Raw genomic sequence first — 27922 nt, 5'->3', positions numbered from 1 at the left:
GAATTTTGAGAAAAAAAGATCAGTTTTCGAGGAGAAAAAAGCATATTTGTCTGATGAGATATATTACAAAGCTTCTTATTTTCATGTGGACTATTGATTTATGAAATAATAATTTAAAACTGTTACTCTTTAAGAAAGTAAAGGAAAAATGCTACAAAGTTAGAATTCTTTCAAAAGTAGAAGTGCAAAAAGTGTTAATGCCCTTGTGAAATGAGAATAAAAGATAGTCTCCCCCCGCACCAGTTCCAGTGATGCCGGCCGGGGTTTGTGTGGTCTCGGCCACTTTTGGGCTCCTGCATTTTCACTTCTCTCGGATGAATGTCGGACAAGCAGAAGTAGTAATTGTGCAGAAGCCCAACAGTGGATGCTGATGGGCTGTAAGGCTCCCATGGTCACCAAAGGCCTGACTCTGCTGGAACGGAACCAGAGCGCAATTAAGTTCAAGAAGTCTGATTTTTCAACGCATCGTATTTTACACTTTGCAAAATCACGCCGCAGAGTGGATGGGATTTATGGAAATCTCATGCCCACTGTGCTGCTTTATGCAGCGTAAACTGACCTGTGCTGTGTTTCTGAAATCCACATGTCCACTTCTCTTGTGGGAACTGAGTTTTATGTGCTGATTTTTCCCATAGAATTGCATTAGATGCAAATGTCTGCAGCATGTGTATTTAGCACATTTTCACTGCCGAAACGCAAGATGTTTCAAAAACAAAGCAGCTTTATTTAAAACATGACCTACCAAAAGAGACAAAAACCGCATCGCGAAAAAACACGATAACACTACAGCATCAAAAACAAAATTAAACAATGTTTAAAAAACCATACAAATGCAATAAAACAATAGTTACCTAATATCAATAATGTCTGTGTAGTGCTGTGGAATTAATGGCGCTATATAAGTGAGTAAAATAAATAAATCTAGGTCCTTGAGTTTTTGACGTTGCAGATTTTCTGCACTTGTTACTCATCATGGGAACGTGGCATTAACGCTTCTATTTTTCTAAAGCATTTTTACATCACAGAACTTTTTCTAAACTTGCTTAAAGCTCTTGTACATAGCTATAGAGCGAACACCTCAAAGAATACGCCGTTCCATTTTATTGGCCATTGGTAATACCATCACTTTGTCATGTTTTTCTGCAGATTATATCGTCTTTTATGTGACGTAAAAATGGCTGGTTCTTTTTGCAATTCATAATTGGGTAATTTCAGGCTTCACCTTGTGCTCAGTGAAGCTTCTCAGTCATTATGGCTGTGTATTACAGAGTGAGATTTTCAGATGACGACTAACCACAGTCAGAAATAAACATTCATGACTTATTATGTCTGATAGAGATCTATGATGGATGCCATACAGTGACATCCATCACCCATAGGGTACCATTGTAAAAAGTGGTATATTACCCAGCATTGAGTCATTTAGAGTTATATTTTTTTAGTAGACCCATATGGAGGTGATTCTATTTTTCTTTCTAATCATTTTAACACTCTTCAAAGTATCTTTTAGTGTTACCTTCTCATTATAACTTGTAATAAATTCAGTGATATCAAGCACTTATTTAATAACATTTTAGGAAGCAAAAATGATCAAGGTGCTTATGACACTACGCCCTTAGGGTAACAAAGGGAGCCTCCTCCCTCTGTCCAAACACCTAGCTGCTGTGTTTGCCAGGACGACATTGGGTAATCATGTACTAGTGCTCCAGTAGGACTGCAGGATCTTCTGTAGCGGCATGAGTTAATTTGCTCCATAAAGGATATCTTTTTTTTGGTTGGGTTTTTTTTTTAAATGTGAATCACTACAAACAAAACTGTTTTTTAAGACTTGAAAAAAGAAAAAAAATCTCCCCGTACTATATCATCTCATGCCTGCTTCATCTCAGTGGAGTGCCGTATCCAAAACTGCTGACCCCCAGAGAAATCCATCAAAAGCGTAAAGTGGGAAGGCGCCTCCAGTTAAAACAATCTTCAAACTTTATTTCATATCAAAAAGGAGAATACAAATTTCCAGATGTTGGCGGTAAAACACTCTGACGCGTTTCTGGCGCTGCGCACACTTTTAGTCTTATTTTTTATAGGTTTTATTTTTTAATGTTGCAGGATTTTTTGTATAGATATAAACATGACATTGTCATTTTTGTTCCTTTTTTATTTTAAATGAGTAGAACATATTAACTTTTTTACCTACATTGTTTGCCACAGAAGTCAGTAATGGAGATGCAGGAGGTGGCACCGTCTCAGTCAAGAGTTCTGAATGCCCTGAAGAATCAACCTTCTATTCCTCTGGGTAGGTAACATCTGCTCATCTATTGGCACATTTCAGTATATACTTACTACTCCACCACTCGCTGCTAAACAGTTGTAGTCTGAAGAAAAAAACCATTTTAGGACTTTTTTGTTCCATTGCATTTTCAGCATCTACACTGTCCCTATATTGTTTTGTTTAAGGGATTTTCCCAAGATATAAATGTTTGCAAACTGCTTTATAAATGAAAATGTATTTGTGTTTGCAAATTCATTACTACTTCAGAAAAAGCAAATCAGTAAGGAGTTCACAACTCCACGAGAACCCCATCCACAGCCCTTGTTGTTCTAGTGCAGTGTGTGTGTCCAATCTGAGCTTGTAGGTATATCCAAACTTAGTATGTGTGTTTGTCTGTCTAAGCGGAGTATGTGTCTGTTCGTCCAAGCTTAGAGAGTGTGTGTATGTGTCCAAGCTTAGTGTGTGGGGGTCCTTCCAAACTTAGGGTGTGTCTCTCCATTCAAGCTTAGGGTGTGTCTCTCCATTCAAGCTTAGCGTGTGTCCATCCAAGCTTTGCGCATATGTGTCCAAGCTTAGCGTGTGTCCATCCAAGCTTTGTGTATATGTGTCCAAGCTTAGCGTGTGTCCATCCAAGCTTTGTGTATATGTGTCCAAGCTTAGCGTGTGTCCATCCAAGCTTTGTGTATATGTGTCCAAGCTTAGCGTGTGTCCATCCAAGCTTTGTGTATATGTGTCCAAGCTTAGCGTGTGTCCATCCAAGCTTTGTGTATATGTGTCCAAGCTTAGCGTGTGTCCATCCAAGCTTTGTGTATATGTGTCCAAGCTTAGCGTGTGTCCATCCAAGCTTTGTGTATATGTGTCCAAGCTTAGAGTGTGTGTGTCTGTCCATTCAAGCTTAGTATGAGTGTTTGTATGTGTGTGTCCATCCAAGCTTAGTGTGTGTGTCTGTCCGTCCAAGTTGTGTATTTATTTATTTTACTCACTTATATAGCGCCATTAATTCCACAGCACTTTACAGATATTATGGGTGCTGTCCCCATTGGGGCTCACAATCTAAATTCCCTATCAATATGTCTTTGGAGTGTGGGAGGAAACCGGAGAACCCGGAGGAAACCCACACAAACACGGGGAGAACATACAAACTCCTTGCAGATGTTGTCCTTGGTGGGATTTGAACCCAGGACCCCAATGCTATATAATTATAGATATTTATATATTAAATATAGCACCTTCTGCAGATAAAAACTAATAGAAGCCTTCGTATGCTACCATGTGGTATAAAACTGGTATGCCCATTCATAGCCTGAAAAATCTGGTTTGTGCGCATAATATATACTCTATATACATACACACTGATATATGTAGCATATCCCTATTTTTTCAATCTGTTGGTAAATGCATGTCTATACATATCTGTATGAATATGTAATTTGCACTGCCCTCTTTTCAGGTATCGCTAATTCCCCCTTATTGTTTGTCTTGTCTGATGACAGCAGGCCGGAGTTGCACATAATAATGGTATATTTCCATGTTTCATATTGGTGTGGAAAGTTCTGCAGTTGTCCCATTCAAGTGGTGTAGTCATTTCAGTCATAGAAGATGAACGGGACACTTGCAGAAATGTCCCTGATCACATCGGCATTTTATAGGCAATGAGTGAACATGCCTTCAGAGTAAATGCACACATAATGGATTTGCAGCAGATTTTTTGCCAAAAATGGACACAAAGAAACCTAAACTGCACTAAGACGGTGTGGATTTTAGCTAATACAGCTCAAAGGAAGACATCTGTAATGAAAACTGGTGCAAAAAATTGACATGCTATGATGCTATGGAATTTAAAGTGAGTCTAGCATGAGAAAAACAGCATTAACCTGCAGCAGCTGAAGGGAGAATATATCTTCATTTTTTTCTCTGCAGGCAAACATTCAGTTAAAAATTCCAAGTGCAGTGAAAGGAGGGAAAAAAATGTGAAATTTTGCCATTGTTTTATTTTTATAGTGTTCAATGTACTGTAAAAACGACCAGGCAACATGATTCCCCATGTCAGTACAATTACAGCAATACCAACTTGTTTCACTGTTGAAAAAAATCTAGAAAAAAAAAAAAATTGGTGTCGCCATTATCTGAGACCTGTAACTGTCATTTCTCCTTCCCTTAAGCAGGAGGAGGAATTGTTTTTTACTTTTTTGTTTTTCTTTCTACCATTTTGTTTTCTTTTATTTTTATTCAGTTTTTTTGTGGGTAATGCAGCGACCTAAAAGCAGCAGTTCTGATGTGTATGTTTTTCTTCGACTTTAACATGGTTTTCATAATTTTTGTATTTTGATGTGTGTGTGTGTGTGTGTGTGTGTGTGTGTGTGTGTGTGTGTGTATATGTATGTATGTATATATATATACACACTTCTTTTATTTTTACTTTACTGTAGTCCCCTTAAGGGATTTGTAACTGTGCTAATTTTGATCTCTTATACTATATACTGTAATTTCCCAGTATTGCAGTGCATAGAGAAATCACGGGAGATTTAATTTAAATGCCAGTGCTGATCAGCAGTCTTTTAAAGGGAAGCTGACAGGTGACACATACTGGCCAAACCGTCTGCAGCATGTGTCAGGCACTGGCTGTACGTTCACAGTCAAGCACATGTTGGCAGAGGCTTGCCGGTCACTGTCAGCGGGTGAGGCGAAGCCGCCAGGGACCCGACTGTACGACTAGTGCACAGCATGACTACTAAAAGTATGGGTTTTTTTTTCTGAATCACTGTGACGTTTCACGGACAAATCTACATGGCTGTGATCATACAGCCACCGCCTGAAACATTCTGCCCATGGTTTGGGCAGCATGAATCACCTGTCAGGCTCCTTTTTATTGGCCTATGATAGGCTGACCCCAATGCTATGCTCACAGAATGATTATTAATACAATTGTTCTGTGCACATTGAATATCATGTTATCAGCAGCACATCCCCTGTTTACACAAGACAATGTGCTGCCGATTGCAATGATTTTTAGGTCTGCTAAACAATCATCACACTTGACGAATGAGCATTTTGTTCTCTCGTGGGATGATTGCCATTCAGTCTAGGCTGGATGTCCTGTGAACACTTGTTCCCCCATAATCCGCCTGTCTAAATGGGCCCTAAACAACATTATTATGCATGTAAGTATTTGGAATTTATCAATAACCATTGTCTTTATCTTGTCCATGAGAGTCAGTTACCGATAACGAGGAAAGAGCTTAAGTATGTGAAAGATTGGCTTGTTAGTGAATGTTATGTTTGTTATTTCAGGAATATAACTCCTCTAGGAAAACCAGCGCTCTCACACATACTGCTGCTTGAAACCATGAATGGCGATGACAATCGAGGTAAGTGATTACAGTAGTAGCAAATAAAGCCTACTATGAAGAAAAGTCCATATTTTCTGTATAAATTCCTAACATTTATAAAGATCTCTACTTGCAATCTTCTATTGTTTATGTCTACAATGGAAAACAATCTGTCCAGGTTGAAGCCTGGTTGAGTCATGAACCCGTGTGCCTATAACATGGACAGAAATTTTTTTTTGCTCCTTTGGAATAAAATAAAATGGTTTCCATTGATAGAATTGGATATTTTGACCATAATTTGCGGAATGCCTTCCGGCATCCTGTTTGCAGGGGAGCAATGTGCTCCTCACCGACAGTTCAGATCAGTCACTTCTGTGCCCCTCTGGCCCAAACACTGCAACATTAGAGGAGAGCAGGGGCCGAATCCAGCCAGCTTCAGATCAGTGCTTACAAGCAGTATAGGAAAAAAGCTTGTAAGCGTTGCACTCCTTGAGGACTGGCCACCGGTAACCTATAAAATCCCTTTATTCCTGAGAACAGATTTTAACCCCTTCCCGGCTTCTCCTTTACATATAGGGTGCATGTTGATTGCACCTTTTATAGAGCGGTCTACATAGATAAGCCTGATAACACGACAGATGCTGCCTGCCATACACAGCCGTCATCTGTCTGCAGCCGAGCAGCTAAGCTCTAATCATAGCAGCTAACCTTCCTAAATTCCTCGGTCAATCTCTGTGTTGTGTACTGGGTACCTATCTTTCTTTTCCCAAACCCCACCCACAACGTGATCTTGGGGTGCTGATAGGTTAGGATGGCAGCATGGGATCTGCTGAACAACCGCTTCCCTGCCATGATGGTAGTCCGGTGAATTAGAGCCAAAGTATTCTTTCTTTGCAGCATTTTTTCCACAACTCGCTAAAGCTTTTGCTCAGTAATGTAGAACAAGCGATCAGATCTGTGAAAGTCAGAGCTACAAAAATCTAAAGTTCCATAGCCCAACATCATAGAGCAAAAGCAAAGATGAAACTAGAAAATTGCCATCTATTTTTTTTGGTCACTGTACCTCTGGAATAAATTTTATAATATATGACCAAAACATTGTGTATACCCCAAAATAGTATCAATAAAAACATTATCTCAAAAAAATTTTGCCATTAAAATAAAAAAGTACAAGTTTTGTATTATCGTAATCATATTTGCCTGAAGAATCATATTGCGGGATGTTTTTATGACACAATGAACATTGTAAAAACAAAACATTGAGAAATTGAAGTTTATTTATTTTTTTCCCAATTACACCGTACTTTGAGTATTTTTTTACTCTTATTATTATTGTTACGTTTTCCAGTACATTATATTATAAAATGAATGGTGTCAATCAAAACTACAACTCTGCAGGCAAAATACAAGCCTTTATATGGCTGTGTCGATGGAAAAATATAAAGGTTATGGGTCTTGAACAAAGGGGAGGAAAAAACATAAATGCAAAAATTTGCTGTGGCAGGAAGGGTTTAAAGGGGTTGTCCACTACTAAGACCACTGCTTCTTGAACTAAATGTTTGGCCCTGATAAAATTAAAAAAACCTATACTCCCCTCCGGTGCTGGTGCTGTTCCAGCAGTGTCGGCACTCACGGCTCCAGAGCTCTGGTACGGTGGAATGACACATGGTGCCCAGCACCCAGTCACTGTCCCTGCCTTATCACAGATTGAACATTTGAACATCAAGAGCAAGTCTTAGATCAGCTGCAGCCTGGCCTTCTTCTTTATGTTCAATCTGTACGAAGGCGAGGACAGTGACACTGGCGCTGATAAGGTGCCGGGCACCATGTGCCATTTCACCACACATGAGCTCCAGGACCGTGCGTGCTGAAACCCCTTTAATATATTCCAAAGTTACCGTACTTGTTTTTAAAAGCGCTTTGCAAATATAACCATTTATCATGTTGAGAGCAAACCCTTTAAGAGGTTGTCCACTACTTATTATTTTGCATGGGGGGAATATAGCAACAGCCTAAACTCCTCACTGAAACCAAACCATGAAACCAAATTGACATCTGGAGGAAGTCAGACAGCTACTCTCACTTCTTCCAAATTCCAGTTTTATCCAAAGAAAGTGAAGTGGCCGCGATTGGATGCAGGGCTCTCATGGCATAAAAACGTCACGCAAGCTCTGGGAGAGCAGACACTGACGTTGATGTAACTGCATCGGAGGGGAGTGTAGGCTTTTGTTTTTTTACACAGTGGAATATAGCAATTGGGGATGGGTTCTCCAAGTAGTGGACAACTCCTTTTAAGAATGAACTAAAAGTTATATATCTGTATTACTTTCGAAATGTTTAACTTTTCTGAATCTGTACACCATTCTTAATAGAGAGTCGTCGAATGACATTGGATAGTTGTGCAGAACTTAAGCCTCTTCAGTTAGTTTGGGCTAAATGCCGCGGATATCCCTCTTATCCTGCCTTGGTAAGAGAACATCTAGTGATGAATGTCAGTCCTGAGTTGCTAAGCATGCTGTTATCGATTATTTTTTTATTTATATATGAATTTTTTTCACTTCAGATTATTGATCCAAACATGCCTAGAGAGGGCTTACTTCACAACGGAATACCCATTCCTGTGCCACCATTAGATGTGCTTAAGTTGGGGGAGCAGCGCCAGCTAGAAAATGCTGGACAGAAACTCTTCTTGGTTTTATTTTTTGACAATAAAAGAACCTGGTGAGAAAGCTACTTTATTATGATAATGGCAATTTGCTCTACTAATACACTCAATAATATTATGAAAAAGGATACATTTGCAGGAAAAAAAAGTACATGAACTCTTTGGAATTGCCTAGATATTTGCATTAATTACTAATTTATGGTCTGATTATCTGTTACCCGAGTCAGGATTCTAGATAAGCACATGTAATGACTCAAAAGTATATATGCAGCTTGAGCCAACACTAAATGCAATCATTGGGGGGTGTACTTATAATAGAGATTCTCTCACATAACTCCAGATGTCCTAAAGATAATCGCCAAGACATTGATGCAAAAATGTCATTTACTTGTCTAAATCAATGTATACAGAGATGCAATTATCACATCTTCACAAGAATGCACAAGTCCCCAAATTGGTGCAGTTCAATATGGATTGAGATGGCTTAAGTGTACTTGCACAAAATTCGACATGTTGGGTTATCCCTCTTTTCCTAGCATGCAATGTGCATATATCTGTCGTCAATAGTTTTCGAATTATGAGCTTATATGCTCAATATGTGCTTCACGCCTATTAGGCAAAACAGCAGTTAAAATCTCAATTAAAGGGAAACCTGTCAGCAGCAGCCCAGCAAGTGATCTATTGCTGGAATCGTGGTCTCTGTCCATACATCATGTTGCTCTCAGACTATATAGCAAAAACTAGGTGACAGATTCCCTTTAAATCTACTTAGAATTAAAACACAGTGTTGCAACGAGCACATGTGATATAGCACATATGATCAGAATAATCCATCACGTAATTACAATAAAATTCAATACCTGTACTGTTTTCTTAAATTTGTGAATATCAAAATGTCAGTCTCTCCTGTAATATCCTTCAATTCATAAGCTAATATATATCTCCTAGGACACTCAGTGGAACGCTTATAAGTTGAGACTTTTTCATTCTATGCTTCAAAAAACAAAGATCCTATTGTAAAAACTGAGAACTTTTCTCCTTGCAGCAAGCATGTCTGAATTTGTTCTTGATTATTGCCTTTATCCTCTTCTAGCACTGACCATTTAAATTTAAAGACCTTGTGTCCCCTCTCAAAGAAATGTCATGCTACATGTGTTTCTCCTGTCTTTTTTTTTTTCCTCTGGGTTTCATCTTCTTACTTAGCTATTGATGTACTAGTCTGTCTCTCTTGCTTTCTCGCTCTCTCTTGCTTTCTCGCTCTCTCTTGCTTTCTCGCTCTCTCTTGCTTTCTCGCTCTCTCTTGCTTTCTCGCTCTCTCTTGCTTTCTCGCTCTCTCTTGCTTTCTCGCTCTCTCTTGCTTTCTCGCTCTCTCTTGCTTTCTCGCTCTCTCTTGCTTTCTCGCTCTCTCTTGCTTTCTCGCTCTCTCTTGCTTTCTCGCTCTCTTGCTTTCTCGCTCTCTCTTGCTTTCTCGCTCTCTCGCTTTCTCGCTCTCTCGCTTTCTCTCGCTCTCGCTTTCTCTCGCTCTCGCTTTCTCTCTCGCTCTCGCTTTCTCTCTCGCTCTCGCTTTCTCTCTCGCTCTCGCTTTCGCTCTCGCTTTCTCTCTCGCTTTCTCTCGCTCTCGCTTTCGCTCTCGCTTTCTCTTTCGCTCTCGCTTTCTCTCTCGCTCTCGCTTTCTCTCTCGCTCTCGCTTTCTCTCTCGCTCTCTCTCGCTCTCTCACGCTTTCTCTCTCGCTTTCTCTCTCTCTCGCTTTCTCGCTCTCTCGCTTTCTCTCTCGCTTTCGCTTTCTCTCTTGCTCTCTCTCTCTCTTGCTCTCTCTCTCTTGCTCTCTTTCTCTTGCTCTCTCTCTTGCTCTCTCTCTCTCTCTCGCTTTCTCTCTCTCTCTTTCTCATTATATTCAAAATAATAGCAGTGTGTTCAAGAACATGAGTTAGGCACACAATCTTTATACTAGTTTTTATTTCCATGCATTGGGAACATTACACACTGTTTTCTAATTCAAAACATGAAGATAAATGTATATAATTTTTAACTACTTTACATTAAAAAAATAGCAAAAAATGAACATTAGGCTGTTCTAAAAAATAGCAGTGTCTCCATTTGTCTTTACAAACTCACAATATGTACTCTCTTTTTAGGATTTAGCACTCCTGTGAATCACTAACCTAATATTTAGATGTACACCCACAGGTTTTTTTTAGAACTGCTTCACATCTATGTTGCATAGAGTCAACAAGCTTCTGGCACCTGTCAACTGTTATTCCAGACCAGGATGCTTTGACTACATCCCACAATATTTTGGCATTTGTTGGCCAAGTGTTCTATCGGATTAAGGTTCAGGGATTTTGCTGGTCACTCCATAACCTCAATTTTGTATGACTGGAAATAAGATTTTGCTCATTTACTGATGTTTTAGGGTCGTTATCTTGTTGAAACACCCATTTTAAGGGCATATCCTCTTCAGCATAAGGCAAAATGACCTCTTCAAGTATTTTAATATATGCAAACTGGTCCATGATCCCTGGTATGTAGTGAATAGGTTTGGCACCATAGTAAGAGAAACATGGCCATATCCTGATGCTTGCACGCACCACCATGCTTCACTGTCTTCAGAGTGTACTGTGGCTTGAATGCAGAGATTGGGGGTCATCTGACAAACTTTCTGTGGCCCTTGGACCCAAAAATAATAATTTTACTTTCATCAGTCCACAAAATGTTTCTCCATTTCTCTTTAGGCCAATTGATGTGTTCTTTGGCAAATTGTATCTGCTTCAGTACATGCTTTTTAACAGTGAGACTTTGCGGGGACGCCTTGCTAAGAGAATAGCATCCCACAGGCGTCTTCTAATTGTCACAGTACTCACAGGTAACTTGAGATTGTCTTTGATCATCCTAGTGCTGATCATTGGCTGAGCCTTTGCCATTCTGGCTGTTCTTCGATCTGTTTGAATGGTAGTCTTCTGTTTTCTTCCACGTCTCTCTGGTTTTGCTTTCCATTTTAAAGCATTGGAGATAATTTTAGCTGAACAGCCTATCATTGTCTGCGCTTTTTTATAAGTTTTACCCTCTCCAGTCAACTTTTTAATCAAAGTACGCTATTCTTCTGAACAATGTCTCAAACAACCCACATTTCTCAGGCTTTCAAGGAGAAATGCATGTACAACATGTGCTGGCTTCACCTTTAAATAAGGGCCACCTGATTCACACCTGTTTCTTCACAGAATGATTGCCCTCACTAATTGAATTCCACACTGCTATTATTTTGAACACACCCCCTTTCAATTAAAGACTCAAAAACATGCAGATCATGAATGCTGAGTCTGTTGGTTTTCTTAGAATCTACTGCACCAACTGGTAAATTGTTTGACATGTGGTAATATAATTTATACCAAAAACAGTGATTAATCTGGTTAGTCATATTGGACTGCTATTTGAACACCACTGTACAAGTATTAATGTAATTGTAGTTACACATATAATGAAACTATATAATTTTAATACTACTATTTCTCGGTCGCTTCATTGGGGAATACAGAGAACCATGGGATAGTCTGCTGGCACCTGAAGGCTGACACTATTACATTCTTAATGAAAATTGGTTCCTCCCCAGCAATTTATACCTAGTCTGCTAGCCTCAGGCTCCCTCAGTTTTTGTATAGTGTTAGTTGGACACAAGGTCTGCTCCGACCTATCTTAATGCCTAACCAAACGACTAAGTCTCTTTTGTTTTTAAGCTGCATCATGTCCAAGGTAACAGGGTTTCACCCACGCAGTGACGGAGAGAAGAGGCTGTAATTGTGCAGTCCGTATCCTTTCACGTCAGTATGGCCAGACCAGAGTACCTAGACAGTCAGTGTCAGGTACTGGGGAGACGGTCTATAACACAGGTGAGTATAGTCCTATTGTGGCTCTGTGTGACCCCCCCCCCCATCCTCCCTGTGCTTTATGCTTTAGGGTAATTTAGAAGGGTGGGGATAGCTAGGACTGGAGTTTCAAAGAGAGCCCGGCCTCCGGGTCCTGCCGACGACTCAGGGCTCCGCTGCGCTGTTGGGTGGCTTATGCAATTCGATGCTGTGGTGGCGGGCCGATTCGATTCCACCCTGTTGTCCTTCAGGGATCGCTTTCCCCTCTCCACTACTTTCGGAGGTCACACGATTACCTGGGTAAGGTGGGAGTGGACTAAGTGTCGATGTTGCTCGGCAGCGTCGCCTCTACCCTGGCGCGGCGGTTCTGTGCAGTCAGCATTGCTGCTACTATGGCAGCCCTGTAATTAGGCCTTTGACGCGCTGCTGGTAACTCAAATTTGCCAGCGTGCCCTGACTAATCCACATTGCCGCTGAGCCGACTAATCAGCGTTTCCCTTGGCCAGACGTGTTGGGCTATCAGCAGCGATTCCTGGCGCCCGTCCCTTTGGCCTCACTCCTTCCTTTTAAGACAGCAGCCCTTTATTGCGCAGTAGTATTTTGATGATGGCGTCTGCATGTGACCGTCACTCGCATTCTCCTGTCTCTGGCACTCGCCAAAGCTCAACAGACAACAGTGGCACAGGGGTGCTCTTGTGTGACCGCGGACAGGGTAAGCTGTTGACATCTGGGTTCTCCTCAGCAAGGTCACGGTTATTTTTTTTCCCCTGCTATAATGTCAGAAGACCATGCATGGCCATTGGTGCAGCTCCCACTAATCAAATATTATTCATGCTTGGCCTGTAATTATAAGTTTTCCACGGGGCAATCGGTGGCCTACTATGTAGCTCCTGTACTGCTCCACCTCCTTCCTTGCTTATACCTGCTCAGGGGACCATTTAATGTCAGAAGAGAGTATAACCCCGCCTGCTTGGGCTTGTGATATAGCTCAGTCAGTAGCCGGACTAACTAGGGTGTTTAGAACTCTGGTTACTTTTGTGGAGTGTTTGTGCCCGTGAGCTCCAACCGCCATTGAGTCAGTTGGACCCTCCTCCCACGCCGCACCAGTATGGACGATCTTGGCCGAGATCCAAGCGACCTCGCTTTACCTCATCCTCCAGGTCTCCCTCTCTGGGAAGACATCCAGGATCTTTTTCTCCCTCTTAGGAAATAAACTCCCCCCAACGCTCAGACTTTAGTTCCAGCTCAGAGTCTGTGTTAGAGGTATATCAGATGGGGAAGTCGAGGGATGGTGGAAAGTCTGGTGTCAGCTGTTGACTCTTCTCTAGGGATGTTGTCAGAGGACACCGACCCTCCACTGAAACAGGTTTCTTTGGCAAGCGCGTGGCTAGATATTTTTTTAACCACATGGAATTTGGGGAACTTCTGTAGAAGGCATGGGATAGGCATTTTCAGAAACCGTCATATGGAGTTGTTATACGTGTTTCCAGTGGAGTTGGTGGCATCTTGGTCCTCTTCGCCTGAGGTAGATACTCCCATATCTCGCCTATCTAGGAGAACTACCTTACCTCTTGTTGAGGTAGTGGCACTTAGAGAACTCACAGAAAGACGTATAGAGTCTGTGGCTTAGTCCACCTTTGAAGCAGCAGTTTTTGCCCTCTGCTCTGCTTTGCTGCTACTTGCGTATTTAAGGCAGTTACTGCTTGGGCAAAGCATTTTTGGTGCAGCATTCTGGCTGGTTCCCAGGAGGCGGACATTGTGGATCAGATCACTGAGGCAAATACTTATGTTCGGCATCAATAGATGTGTCTGAGTGCTCTGCCCAGGCGCAAAGCAGTTGTGTGGCCATTTGTTGTATTTTATGTCTTAAAGTATGGAGAGCAGATTTGGTTTCTAAGAAGCTTTTAACAGGTTTACCTGTCAGTGATTTATGGGTCAGAGAGGTCGTTTCTATTGGCAGAAGAATAGAGTTTGTCGCTCTTCTGCAAGATTTTTTTTTTATTATTTATTTATTTTTTTTAGGTTTCGCCCCCCCCCAGCATAAGAGACAGTTTAGCTTAAGCGATAGCTTCCCTAATTCAAGCAGGAGTAATCATTAGGGTTCCTCCTTCAGAACACTTCAGAGGGTCTTACTTATTTGTCATCCCCGGTACGACCCATTCTGGATCTGAAACAACTGAACAAATGGGTGCAGCTGCGTCACTTCAGGTTGGAGCCGCTTCAGTCGGTCACAGCAACCACGGAGGCTCGGTGGTTTCTGTCCTCAATAGACATTCAGGATGCCTATCTTCATGTACCTATCTTTCTGGCTCATCAGCAATTTCTTCGCTTTGCCATCAACAAAGATCATTTTCAGTTCAGGGCCCTTCCCTTTGGCTGACAACCGTGTCCAAGGTGTTTACAAAGGTTGTGGCCCTAGTTATGACTCTGCTCCAGACAAGGAGAGTGGTGGTAATTCCCTATCTGGGTGACATTCTGGACAAGGCACCTTCCTTTTCCCAAAATCTCGAGTGTGTACAGATTTTAGATTATCTGGAACAATTCGGATGTTTTGTCAACAGGGCAAAGTATGGGTTAGTTCCAATTTGGCTTTGGTTTCTAGGAATGATATACGATACAATTCAAGCGTCAATCTTCCTTCCAGAGAAGAGGCTAGCGCTGCAATCCTCTGTTCGAATTCTGAGGCTGCCAGAGAGACATTCTCTCCGTTTTTCATGAGTCTTAAGGAAGATGATATCAACGTTCGAGGCAGTCCTGTTTTCACAATTTAATTCAAGGCCTCTACAGAACACTAGTGTGCTGTTGGCATAGATCAATACAGTCTCTAGACCGTCCAGTCCTCCTTCCAGTTCGCTGTCGCCAGTCTCCCAGGTGGTGGTTGATGTCATCCCTATTAATCCAGGGTCGCTTCTTCTCCCCATCCAGTGGCAGGTTCTGACCAAGGATGCCAGCCTTATCAGATGGGGGGCCATCTTCCGCCACTCTGTTCAGGGATCCTGGAACAGTCAGGAGAGACTTCTGATCAATGTGTTGGAGCTCAGAGCCGTCCGTCTGGCACTTCTACATTGGCAGCACCTGGTTCTAGCATTACCGATCGGATGCAATCAGCTCTCCTTCTTGCAGTCAGGGTTGGCACTTAGTTCTCTCAAGGGACAGGTGTCAGCCTTGGCTGTTTTTGTTTCAGAGATTTGGCTTTTAGACCTCAGGTCAGGACCTTTCTTCAAGGTGTAGCATGTGCAAAACCACCGTATCTGCTTCCCCTTGATCTGTGGGACTTTAACTTAGTTTTGGCGGCTCTTCAATCTCCACCATTTGAGTCCCTCAGAGAGATTTCTGCTCTTCATCTTGCTTATAAGGTAGCTTTCATTATCGCCATCACCTCTATTAGAGTATCGGAGCTTGCGGCTCCCTCTTTTTGAGGACCTTACCTTATCCTGCACCAGAACCTGTTCCGTCCTTCCTCCCCAAAGTGGTTTTGGCTTTCCACATAAAAGAGGACATTGTCTTGCTTTCCTTTTGACCTGCACCTTCTCATCTGATTGAAAAGGCTCTGCACAAATTAGATGTTGTCAGGGCTGCACGGTGCTATTTATCAGCTACCTACCCATTCAGACAGTCTGATTCCTTGTTTGTTATAACGTTGGATTAGAATGGCCATCATTCAGACCTATAGGGCGAAGGCCAGGGCGCCTCCTTTTGGGGTTGAGGAGCACTGTACGCAAGCGGTGGGGCTTCCTGGGCGGTTCACCACTAGGCTTCGGTCCTGCAACTCTGTAAAGCTGCTACTTGGTCATTAGTATATACCTTTTTCAAGGGTCCACACCTTTCTTCTACAAATGCAGGTCTTGGCAGGAAGATTTTGCAGGTGGCAGTTGCTCAGGCTTTAGCGGTGGAGAATTTGGTGGTAACAATATATTATTTATTTTCCCACCCAAGGGATTGCTTTAGGATGTCCCATGGTTTTCTGTGTCCCCAAATGAAGCGACCAAGAAATTTAAGATTTTTGGTACTCACCGTAAAATCTGTTTCTCAATAGTCTTCATTGGGGGACACAGCACCCACCCTTAGTTGCCCAGTTGGGTGTGCATTTAGGTTGTTTTCTTCTCTCTGATTGTAATTAAATTGTTTTCCAAATGATTTAATGTTTATTTGCTTCTCCTATTGCTTTCTCACTAAACTGAGGGAGCCTCAGGCTAGCAGGCAAGGTGTAGTCTGCTTGGGAGGAGCCAATTTTCGTTTAGAATGTAATAATAGTGTCAGCCTCCAGGTGGCAGCAGACTATCCCAGGGTTCTCTGTGTCCCCCCAATTAGCACCATCGAGAAACAGATTTTACAGTGAGTACCAAAAATCTTAATTTGTCCTGTATGGTGCACACTGTAAGAATACAATTTCAAGAATACAATTCCAGAATTTTTGTATTTTGCTCATCTGGCCTCATATAAAAATTAAATCAAATAAAATGTTATCAAACCGTTTTGTGCCCAAAATGGTGCCAATGAATGCCACAGCTTGTCCTGCAAAAAATAAGCACTGATACAACTCTATGAAGAAATAAAGGATAGGCCTCGGAATATGGTAAGCTGCTTTCTCCCCACCCCCAAACAAAAATATTTTAAGACCTCATTCACATGCCCGTGTTTAAACATGTATGTGAAAAAACTATACTGGTGTCATCAGTATTTTGGATCAGGGTGTCATCGTTGTTTGGTCCTTGTGTCTGTTTTTACCATCAGTGTTTTTCACAGATGGATAAATTCCAAAGCTTCTACTATCCTTTGCAATGTTAAATACAGACTGCAGACGGATTGTACACGGATGCCATTCATGTGCTGGACGTGTTTTTCACAGACACATAGACTTATATTGGCACTTTTCATCCATGAGATTGGGAAAAAGTGGACAGGCGAATAGCATAGATTATAATGGGTACGTCTTGTATCTGTGATAAAAAACGGATAGAACACCCATGTGTGAATGAGGGCTAAGAAGAAAAAATAAATTGGGAGAAATAAAACACAAACTATATAAATTTGGATCATAAATTGGCATTATCTTATTGAACTGCAGAATAAAGTAAATATGTCAATTAAACTGAATAGTGAAAAACTACAAAAAATCCAGAATTGTTGTTTCTTTTGTACTTTCCAACTCTAAAACATAATAAAAAGTGATCAAAGAGTCATATGTATCAGAAAATGGCACCGCTGAAAGCTAATATCTTGTCTCAGAAAAAATAAGCCATCATACAGCTTCACTTACTGAAAATTGTAAAGTGTAATTTATCATAGTAGTGCTGACCCATGATTACCGAAAACTTAGGAACTCTTAAAACGACAGATTTTCTTTTTTTTTTTTCTCAATAAAGAGTAAATTAAAGTTGGGTAATATATTATATTATGTCACAGCTGAAGAAAAAGACATGGACCACACATCCAAAATCATACATTAATCTATTGCGGATGGGCAGAAATTTACAAATCTGAACATGAGATTCTTAATTTAACATTCTGACACTGATCTATTGATGAAATAAAAATACTATGGTCCTGGAATGTGACAATGAGAAAATAAAAAAATGCTGTGTCCTAAAGGCGTAAAATAGGCAAGTCCTTAAAGGGTTAAGCATTTTAGGCTTTTCATTGCTTGGTATAGTGCTTCTTAGTAAACATTCTCACCAGACTTTGCAAGACTATTTGTAAAATGTATAATACTTGGGACTTTGTATATTTTTGCAAAAGCATGTTTTTTTTGTTTAATCCCCATCTATTAAGTTGCATTATAAAATACATCTTCTTTTCTTTTGCTTTTCTTATAGGCAATGGCTTCCCAGTGATAAGGTCCGACCTTTGGGAGCTGATGATACAGTAGACAAGCTGAAAATGCTGGAAGGCCGAAAAACAAGCATCCGCAAATCTGTGCAGGTGGCTTATGATCGTGCCATATCCCATCTGAGCCGTGTCAGAGGCTACCACCCATTCATAGCCTCAAACTACCTATACTAATCCTGCTGAACCTGTAAGAAAGTGTTGTATACTTTCTAGAAATGAGAGTTTTCATGTATAAAAAACAGTATATAGAAAGTGGTTTTCATGGTAACCAATCAGAATTCAGCTTTCACTTTTTTTTTCTTTTTTCGGTTAAACAAATGAAAGAATGAATCTGATTGGTTGTATTAGGCATATGCTACTCTTTTTATTTGCACCAGTTTTTATATGCAAGTCCTAGAGTCTTTTATGATGAGTATGGGAAAAAATCTTTCTATGTGAATTTCATCCATTTTGCTGTTTACTAAAAAATCTCCATACAGTGGTCATTCTGGGTTCTTTGTGCCAAATTACTGAACTAGAGCATGTTATATTAAACGCTATTCCCATGTGGATAGACAAAGTAATGTAGTACAAGTTTGCTTAAATCAGATTTTGCTTTTAGTGTGGTGTGTTGTCAGATGTTAAAATTTACCAAAGTATACTATGGCTTACAAGTTTGTAAAATAATATAATACCCACTTCATATTTTAATACAAGTATGATTTTAGAGTTGGAATTGTTTATTTTTCAGAGCTATATTATAAATGAACTGCTGACTTAAATAAATATGGAATAGTTCATCCAAAATAAAGTTGGAAAAAATATAACTTGCTTTATTAAAATGGATTGATATGTGTGAATTGGAAGATTGGTTTTTATTTACTTTTTTATTTCAAAATTGACATAATACATTTTTCCACCTAACCCACAGTGCTATGAATCATAAATAAAGTGAAAATTTGTCTCACCTGAAGTTTTATTGTCCTCCGAAGCAGTACAAAAAGTGATTGTCTTCTTAACTAGGGCTGTGGAGTCGGTAAGCCAAACCTCCGGCTCCTCAATTTCCATGACACCAACTCCACGACTCCGACTCCCTCATACATGGCTCATGTTTAAGTGATAAATTTACTGTAGCACAGATTCATCTCAGCTAAGTCTAGACCCTTAGATCAGGAATAGGACAGACATTTATAGGACATTTCATTACTTTCCCAAATTCTTCTGAAAAAATATTCCCCACAAACTGCATTGAACTACTGTACCCAATTTATTATATATTTTAGGAGTCGGTCCATTTTATACCGAGTCCACAGCCCTGTTCTTAACCCTGGGAAATTTTCTGGTTTTGCGTTTTCGTACTCCCTTTCCCCTTCCTTTAAGAGCCATAACTTAAAGGGAATCCGTCAGCAGATTTTTGCAATGTAATCTGAAGACAGCATGCTGTAGGGGTTAAAACACAGATTTTAGCGATGCTTCTCTTATCAAGTTCTGAGGTTTTGTTTTCTTACAATGATTGTTTTAGCACCAGGAGCTTATCATTGCTGTAACTAGCTGGTGCCATGAACTCTGCTCTGACACTCCCCTTCTGTGATAAGCAGCACACCTTCTATGGACTTTGTACATGGAGAGCCTGGTGTGGGCGGGGTTAGCTTCCTCAGCTCTGCTTCATGCTAAATCTAAAAGCTCTGATTGTGCCAGAGCATCTGCACCCAGTAATCTAAGTGATACATTGTTGGAATCAGCTTCTCGTTGCCTACATCTGGCTACTCTCAGTGGCCGCAAAAACCTGCTGACAGATTCCCTTTAAATATTTTTCCATCCACATAGCCAGCCATATGAGCACTTGTTTTTGTTGGGGTTGTCATTTTGAATGGCATCATTCATTTTACCATCCAGTGTGGAAAACAAAATTTCAAATGTGGTGAAGTTGTGCAAAAAAACCACAGTTCCACAATAGGTTTTTTTGGGTTTTCTTCTTTTACCACTTTCATTGTGCTGAACAAAGGACCTGGAATCATTATTAATCAGGACAGTTTGTGTTGCCAATTTCAGAGACCCGTAATGTTCTCATTTTTCCGTCTATAAAGCTGTATGATGGAATGTTTTTTTGTATGCAAGGTGACATTTTTACTGATACCATTTTGGATCAGATACGTTTGTTTTGATCGCTTCTCATTGCATTGTTTGCAGTGTTGCAGCTACCAAAAAAAACAATGTAATTCTGGCATTTTATTTTTTTCTCTCATTACGCCGTTTACTGATCAGGTCAATTTTGCTATTTAACTGGACTTTCAAGGACTCTGTAATACCAATTATGTTTATTTAATAATTCGAATCATTGTAAAAAATTTTAGATATTTTTCATATTTAAAACTTTTTTTGTATTGTTTTTAGTCTCCTTAGGACTTCTCTTGTACAATATACTGCACTATCACGTTATTGAGGTATATAGTGAGAGACTTTCTTTTATGAAAAACACCCACGGTCTGGCCTTCATAGGAGAACAAAAGTGGCAATAGTGGCATTCTGCAGGCCCGTAGCTGCCATAACAACCCATCTGGTCCCCACAATTGCGTTGCAAGTAGCCGGTGGAAGCCCGAGATCGAGGCATTTAAATACCACTGTCCGAGACTTGACAGCGCAGTTAAGTGGTTAAAATTCAGAGATCGGTGTACGGTCCAGCCACTGTAGTTACAGGCAGATGCAAGCTCTATATTACAGCTGGTATCTGCTTGATGTAGTGCAGGCTCAGCTCCTGAGCCCATTCTATATGTCGGCACCCTACAGAAGATGTACTGTTAAGTCTTATGCTGTGAAGGGGTTAAACTCCTTCTTGAGACCAGACTACCTAGCAAGAAACTGACAAAAAATAGCATTAATATGGTAGAGTATAAATACATTTCACTCCAAACACAGCTGGTTTAATATTCAGTAAAACAATTAATTTTATTTGGGAGGGTTAATTGTGCTGCTGTGGGATTAAAGGAAAATAAAATTTTAGGTGGGACAATTTTGACTTGTCTCATGGTCCCATGGCAGTACAGAACAGATAGGAGTAGTTTAGAGAGGTTAATTTCCTTTCAAAATCCAAATGTCACACTTTTAAATATGCAAAAATAACACCCGTAAAGAAGCATGTCAGAAATATGTATATATAATATAATTGTTATCGTAGGTACACTTCAACTGTGAGAGACAGAATCTAAAAATCTAAAAAAAAAAAAATTAAAACAAAAAACAGAAAATCACATTGTAGGATTTTTTACATAAGTAATTTTCATTTTATTGCATGAAATGAGTATTTTATACAATAGAAAAACAGAACTTAATATTTGGTATTTCTTGACCAAGTTTGCACACACTGCAGCAGGGATTTGACCCTCTCCTCCATACAGATCTTCTCCAGATCTTTCAGGGTTCGGGGCTGTCACTGGTCAACATTGAGTTTCGGCTTCCTCCAAAGATTTTCTATCGGTTTCAGGCCTGGAGACTGTTAGGCCACTCCAGAACCTTGAAATGCTTCTTACGGAACCACTTCTTAGTTGCCCTGGCTGTGTGTTTTGGGTCATTATCATGCTGGAAGACCCAGCCACAACCCATCTTCAATGCTTTTATTGAGCGAAGGAGTTTGTTGGTCATAATATTGCGATACGTGATCCCATTCACGCTCCTTTCAATATGGTGCAGTCGTCCTGTCCTCATTGCAGAAAAGCAAGCCAAAAGTATGAGGTTTCCCCCCACCATGCTTTACAGTTGGGATGGTGTTCTTGGGGTTCTACTCATCCTTCTTCCTACAAACATGGAGAGTGGAGTTGATACCAAAAAGTTTTATTTTGGTCTCATCTGACCACATGGTCTTCTCCCATGCCTTCTCTTGATCATTATTGGTGAGCTTCAAACGGGCCTGGACATGTGCAGGGGGACCTTGTGTGCCCTCCAGGATTTTAATCCATGACGTTGTAGTGTATTACGAACGGTAATGTTTGAGACTGTGGCCCCAGCTCTCTTGAGGTCATTGACCAGGATCTCCTGTGTAGATCTTTGCTGATTCCTAATCTTTCTCAGAATCATCCTTATCCCACGAGGAGAGATCTTGCATGGAGCCCCAGACTGAGGAAGATTGACAGTCATCTTGTGTTTCTTCCTTTTTCCTAATTGTGCTAATAGTCGTTGCTTTCACAACAAGCTGCTTGCATATTGTGCTATAGCCCATCCCAGCCTTGTGCAGGTCTACAGTTTTGTCCCTGGTGTCCTTAGACAGCTCTTTTGGTCTTGGCCATGGTGGAGAGGTTGGAGTGTGATTGAGTATATGGACAGGTGTCTTTTATATAGGTAACGAGTTCAAACAGGTGCAATTAATACAGGTAATGAGTGCAGAGTAGGAGGGCTTCTTAAAGAAAAACTAACAGGTCTGTGAGAGACAATTATTGCTGGTTGATAGGTGATCAAATACTTATTTCATGCAATAAAATGGTATTTAATTATGTAAAAAATCATACAATGTGATTTTCTGTTTTTTTTTCATTTTAGATTTTGTCTCTCACAGTTGAAGTGTACCTACGATACAAATTGCAGACCTCTCCATGCTTTGTAGGTGGGGAAACTTGCAAAATCTGCAGTGTATCAAATACTTATTTTCCCACCTGTAGCTGTTCACATTGGTCATGTTCACTCAGCATCGATAGTCTCACTGTTTGTTTATTTCTTCCCATCTCCATTACAACAGTACACCCCTCCCACCTTGCCTGTTACAGAAGTTGAGTCATGTGACCTCTAGTTTGACAAGCAGTCCAGTTCACTTTCTAATGTTTAGACAGGAAGTCAGTAGTGCAAGATGACCTCACTTAATGCCTCCTGGCGGCTTTCAGACTGATCTCCTTGTCCCTCCATTTCCTGCTATGAAATGAAACATATTAATGAAAAAACTGTCTAAAAGAAAAACTGCATTTGATTGCTATGGGCAAGCAATCATAGAGCAATTTTCATTTTGTAGTCTGCATTTAAAAAATGAATTTTGTCCATAGCCAACAATATGACCATCTTTAACTTTTCATGAGCAGAATGCAAACTGAAACTTGTGCTGACTGGTTGTTGTAGGCAAAAAAAAGACCGGTTTTTCTATCAGACTATTTAATTTCTAATTTATAGAAGAGCATGGTGATTCAGAAAGTGTGCAGGCTGAAGCAGAATCACAAGTTGCGGTCACTAGGATGTACCGTATATTAGCTGCCACTAGATAAGACTCTGGTGTAATGGGAAATGGAAATATATTCTAAATGAAGGGAACCATATCAGATGGGAAGGTGGTGTCAAGATGGCAGACAACCTAGACATGACAATATCAACTAAAACAGGTATACACAAAGCATGCCCAGTAAAACTCGTAATCCACAATAGCCTAAACTGTGTTATATAAGCTGTTCATGCAATTGTTTTGCTTGTTCTTAATGGAATACGGAAATTGTAGATTTAAATTGAAAACCGCAAAATCACAAAGTAACCCACATGGAAACAGGAGTAAAGAAATGTGTCAAACTTAGATATCATAAAGTACACCCTTTTTCTCTTGTGACCGCTTTATAAACCCTTGGAATTTTCAGAGAAGGAGGAGTGGAGTAGATTAATATATAGATTTGTGAGAAAAGATTCGGTATAACTTGTGTTTCAATCATTTAAACCTCTGCTCTTTCTGGGATTTTCGGTCTAGTGAGCTGTACTGTCAGTGACTGACAGCTATCGCTGTATGCACTCTTATTCAAAGAAAGCTGTCAGTCACTGATAGGACTGCTCACTGGATCGAGAATCCCAGAAATAGCAGAGTTTCAAATTCTTGAAATACAGGATATACTTAATCTTTTCTCACAAAACTATACATCAATCTGCTCAGCTCCTCCTGCTCTGTAACATTGTGCCTGCACATTGGACTGTATTTCATATTGACAGGTTCCTTTTAAGGCTTTTCCAGAGATGCTCAGTTCTTGTTGGCTGCTTTGCCTTCACTTCGAGGTTTAACTCATCCCAAACCATCTCAATTGGGCTGTGGTTGGATGGTTGTTGTCACGAAAACGCCACTTGGTCAGACCTTGCAGCCCTCTGGCACCCCCTTATCCTACTGGTCAGACACGGTATTGACCGAGGATAAGCACGGGCGCAGCTGCTCTAATTTATGTAGACTATTGTGGCACGTGATGTGACAGGACATATATATATATACCACCAGTTCCTTCCAGGAACGTATATATATACCTCCGACCAGCCACCCTCAAACCACAATATCACATAAATACTGCCACCACCGATCGCTTAACAGGTGGATCGGGTACCCGTTAGGTAACGTGAATTAGCGGGTGAGGAACGTGTTTGCTCGACATAGGACAAGAAGAACGAAGCTGGTAAATAATAATGATTTACTCCCGAAAGTGGGCAGTGTTTCCAAAAGATATACAAGATATTATAAAAGAGACAATTTACATATATGCATAAAACAGTTATTAAAATAAAAGGGATAAGTGATAGCAAAACCTGCGCCACAAGGTGATGGTCTCAGATTCTGTGGGGGTACGGCTCCCCGGAAATTAAATGTGATTCTTCCACGCAGCGAGGGGTGCATGCGTCTGACGTCCCGGGTAAAAATGACTTAAAATGGCCGTTCTGGTTTTTAGTAAGGGGCCAAAACATTAGGAGACACCCATGTTTACCTCACGCGGGGGCTCGGTTTTGTGAACCCACCCAGCTGCATAAGACATAAAAATCCTTCAGATTTCATATCTTGGTATGGGGGGATCCCACATCCAAGATGGAGACATCATGTTTGCCGTCACCACTATTCATGAAGATGGATATCAAATATGATATCTCTATGACGCTCAGAAGCTCAGAACCCATTTCCCAGGCTCCTGGTGGTCTCCCAGCCACGAAAACCACACCATCACAATTGGAAAAAGGTGAACATCTCAAAAATGTGGTCCCTGTGTTTGTGACAGTCATGTGCATTATTAAAATTGACATTAAAAGTTTGTGCAGTTAAACAATGGGATTGGAGGGAAAATCCAGGGTATACCAGTATGCTTGCTGACGTTTTATGGCGGTTATAAAAATTCCTTGTTAGGGGGGAGAAAGAGTGAGTTCTATGTAGGACCCTTCTAAATGAGCAGGGGATGGAGATTTAAGACATCTCTCATTTTTAAAACTAGGACAAAAATACATTTTGCCTGACAGTTGTGCAGGTCATCTGACACAGCACTTGTTCCCTCTCCATGTTGGTCAGCCTGAAGGTGACAGGACAGTGACTCAGCCTTTACATAGCTGGGTCTTGTCCTGCTGCAAATTATGATCTCACTATGTGCAAACCAGATGGTATAAAATGTTGTTGCAGAATACTGGGTAAGTGTGCCTTCCAATTTGGAATAAATCAACAGTAAGACCAGCAAAGTATCCCCCTCCATCATGCTTCACTGTGGACACCACACTTGCAGAGAGAGTAGGATGGTTTCAACATCTCACAAAGACATGGACGTTTGTGCCAAATATCTAAAATTTTGACTTGTCCAGTCCTTATGTTGCTTTGCTCAAGTCTCTTGATCTTATTTGTGATTCTCTATACTTCTTTCCATCAATTTGACCATAATGTTTCTGCTTCTTGATGTCAGTGCACCATTTATAAGGGCTAATTAAGAATGCTTTAAAAATGTCAATTAACTGTAAAATATTAAGATGCAAAGGGAAGAAAAGAGAAATCTAAATGAAATCAAGATTTAGTGTGACCATACTTTGCGTTCAAGACCGCATCAAAGCACCAATTTTTCTGGGTAAACTTGTAGCGTTTTTTTAAGGAACTTTACAAGGAGGTTGTTGGAAATATCTAACTAACCACAGATCTTCCATTTATGTAAATTTGCTCAATACCTTCTGTTTCTTTCTGCAATCCCATGCAGACTTGATGATGATGGTGAGATCAAGGATTTGTAGAGACCATATCCTCTCTTCCAGAACTCGTTGTTCTTTATGCTGAAGATAGTCCTTAATAACATTGGGTGTATGGCTCCAAACTTATTCTGCAGCAGGAGAATGACTGCAAACAATCGGACACTTCCCTGCATGATGGATAGGTATCTGTCTGTATTTCTCAGCATTAAGTACACCAAGAAATGGGTAATGTTGTGAATTGTAGACACAGCGAACTGACAACACTTGCAGCAGATGAAAGATACATCACGCTTATTTCCCTTTGAAAGCAAATGATGTCCAACATTGCCATCAGCTCAAAACTGGCATCAACAAATGGGACCCAACCACACCCATCTACTCTTTCGGAGAAATATGGCCAGAAGTGGTTTTCATGGAAGAATTGCAGCCAAAACCCATACCTTCAGCTTGTAAACAATGCCAAGTGACTGAACTATGCACAAAAACAAAGTAATTGGGATGCAGAAAAATGGTAGCAAGTTTTCTAGACTGATGAGTCAAATTGTGAAATATTTGGTTGTAGTAGAAAACAGTTTGTTCATTAAAGGGCTGGAGAGTAGTACAATAATGAGTGTCTTTGATGCAAAGAGAAGCTTAGTGTTGGTTCCTTGCAAGTTTAGGTCTGGATTTGAGAGTTGGAAATTTGGTCAAGATTTGATGTCCTTAAATCAGAGAAATATAGTCAAATACTTATCCATCATGTAGTACTATCAGGAAGGTGTGTGAGTGGCTCCAAATTTATTCTGCAGCAGAACAACAGCCCCCAACATACAGCCAATATCAATAACAACTATCTTTTGCTTAAAGAAGAACAAGGAGTCCTTGAAGTGATGATATGGCACCCACAGAGTCCTGATTTCAACATTGACTTTGTTTGGGATTACATGAAGTTACAAAAAGATTTGTGCAAGCATACATCCACAGAAAATCTGCGGTTAGTTCTCCAAAATGTTTGTAACAATCTCCCTGCTGAGTTCCTCAAAATACTGTGTGCAAGTGCGTCTAGAAGAATTAACACTGTTTTGAAGACGAATATTAATTTTGCTTTTGTTTTGTCACTGCATTTCGTTAATTGATATAAGTGGTAATAGTTTATTTTTTATTATTCAAAGCATTCCTACCTAAAACTGTTGCCCTGTACTGCAAAAGAGAAAGCAAGCTCCCAGTAATCTGTGTGAGTGCTAGATTTTTTAAGCAATTTTAAAGGTCCACATACACATTAACGTAATTTGAGCCGCCCGAGTTGGATTGGCCTTCTGACTCTAAGGACTATTGCTTGTGCGGGTGCTGATGGATGGATAGTGCCGGCGCTGACAGCAGGCCTCCCCCGGCTCACAGGCCCCATAGCAGTCACGTGGCCTGCCACCATTGGTGGTACGTCACTGACTTTGAATAGTGTAAAACACTTTGAATGGTCACAAAATTTCTATGCAAAGCAGAGTTACCCAAAAAGTTTTCGACTTTTGCCATTTTCACTCCAATTTCAAGCAGCTTCACTAGAATTGGCAGAGCTGGAGTTGAGCATGGCCTGTCAAATTCATGGAAAGTGTTGTGTTTTCTTAAGGAGAAATGTTACTCCTGTTCTCTTAATGAATTAAGTACATGTCATTCCTGCACGCTCCTTATTAAAACTGGCGCACAAAACACCAGTCAATGAATCAGGGCAATACTTTGTCATTTCAGAAATGAATGTCTTTTCTGTCCGTTTAATGAATTAAGCACGTCTTAAAAGTGGCATGCACCACTGTGCACCTTGTCACAAATCTTACTTAAGTCTAGAATTTGTGGTATAAGGAATGCCACAGCTTGTCATGAATTAGACGAGCCGGCATCATCCTACCCCAGTTCCGCCCATTTTGGCTTGAAAACACCAAAAGCTGCAACATTTCTGCACAATATAAAATTGAAATGCCAGCACTTTCCATGAATTTGAGGGTAGCGCAAAGCCGACTCCTCCCAGCTCTGCTCATTTTAGTGGATCTGCTTGAAACTGGCGTGAAAAATACCAAAAGTTGCAATGTTTCTGCG

General features: G+C 40.5%; 1 protein-coding gene across 2 annotated transcripts in view; it reads left to right on the top strand.

The window, feature by feature from the left end:
* BRPF3 (bromodomain and PHD finger containing 3) overlaps window positions 1-18871 on the top strand; it is a 215812-nt gene extending 196941 nt beyond the window's left edge. For both annotated transcript variants that reach the window (XM_073666610.1, XM_073666609.1), the window contains 5 exons: window positions 2206-2290; window positions 5558-5634; window positions 7968-8062; window positions 8159-8316; window positions 17938-18871. In XM_073666610.1, the coding sequence (XP_073522711.1) occupies window positions 2206-2290; window positions 5558-5634; window positions 7968-8062; window positions 8159-8316; window positions 17938-18124 (602 nt within the window). In that variant the 3' untranslated portion in view covers window positions 18125-18871. The remainder of the gene's footprint in view (window positions 1-2205; window positions 2291-5557; window positions 5635-7967; window positions 8063-8158; window positions 8317-17937) is intronic.
* The last annotated feature ends 9051 nt before the right edge of the window (window positions 18872-27922 follow it).

Source organism: Phyllobates terribilis, unplaced genomic scaffold (assembly GCF_046119375.1).
Source record: "Phyllobates terribilis strain yellow unplaced genomic scaffold, ASM4611937v1 Scaffold_2__4_contigs__length_985480577, whole genome shotgun sequence".
NCBI classification, from domain to species: Eukaryota; Metazoa; Chordata; class Amphibia; order Anura; family Dendrobatidae; genus Phyllobates; species Phyllobates terribilis.
Note: the sequence above shows the minus strand (reverse complement) of the source record. Positions and strands in the feature narration are given on the sequence as shown.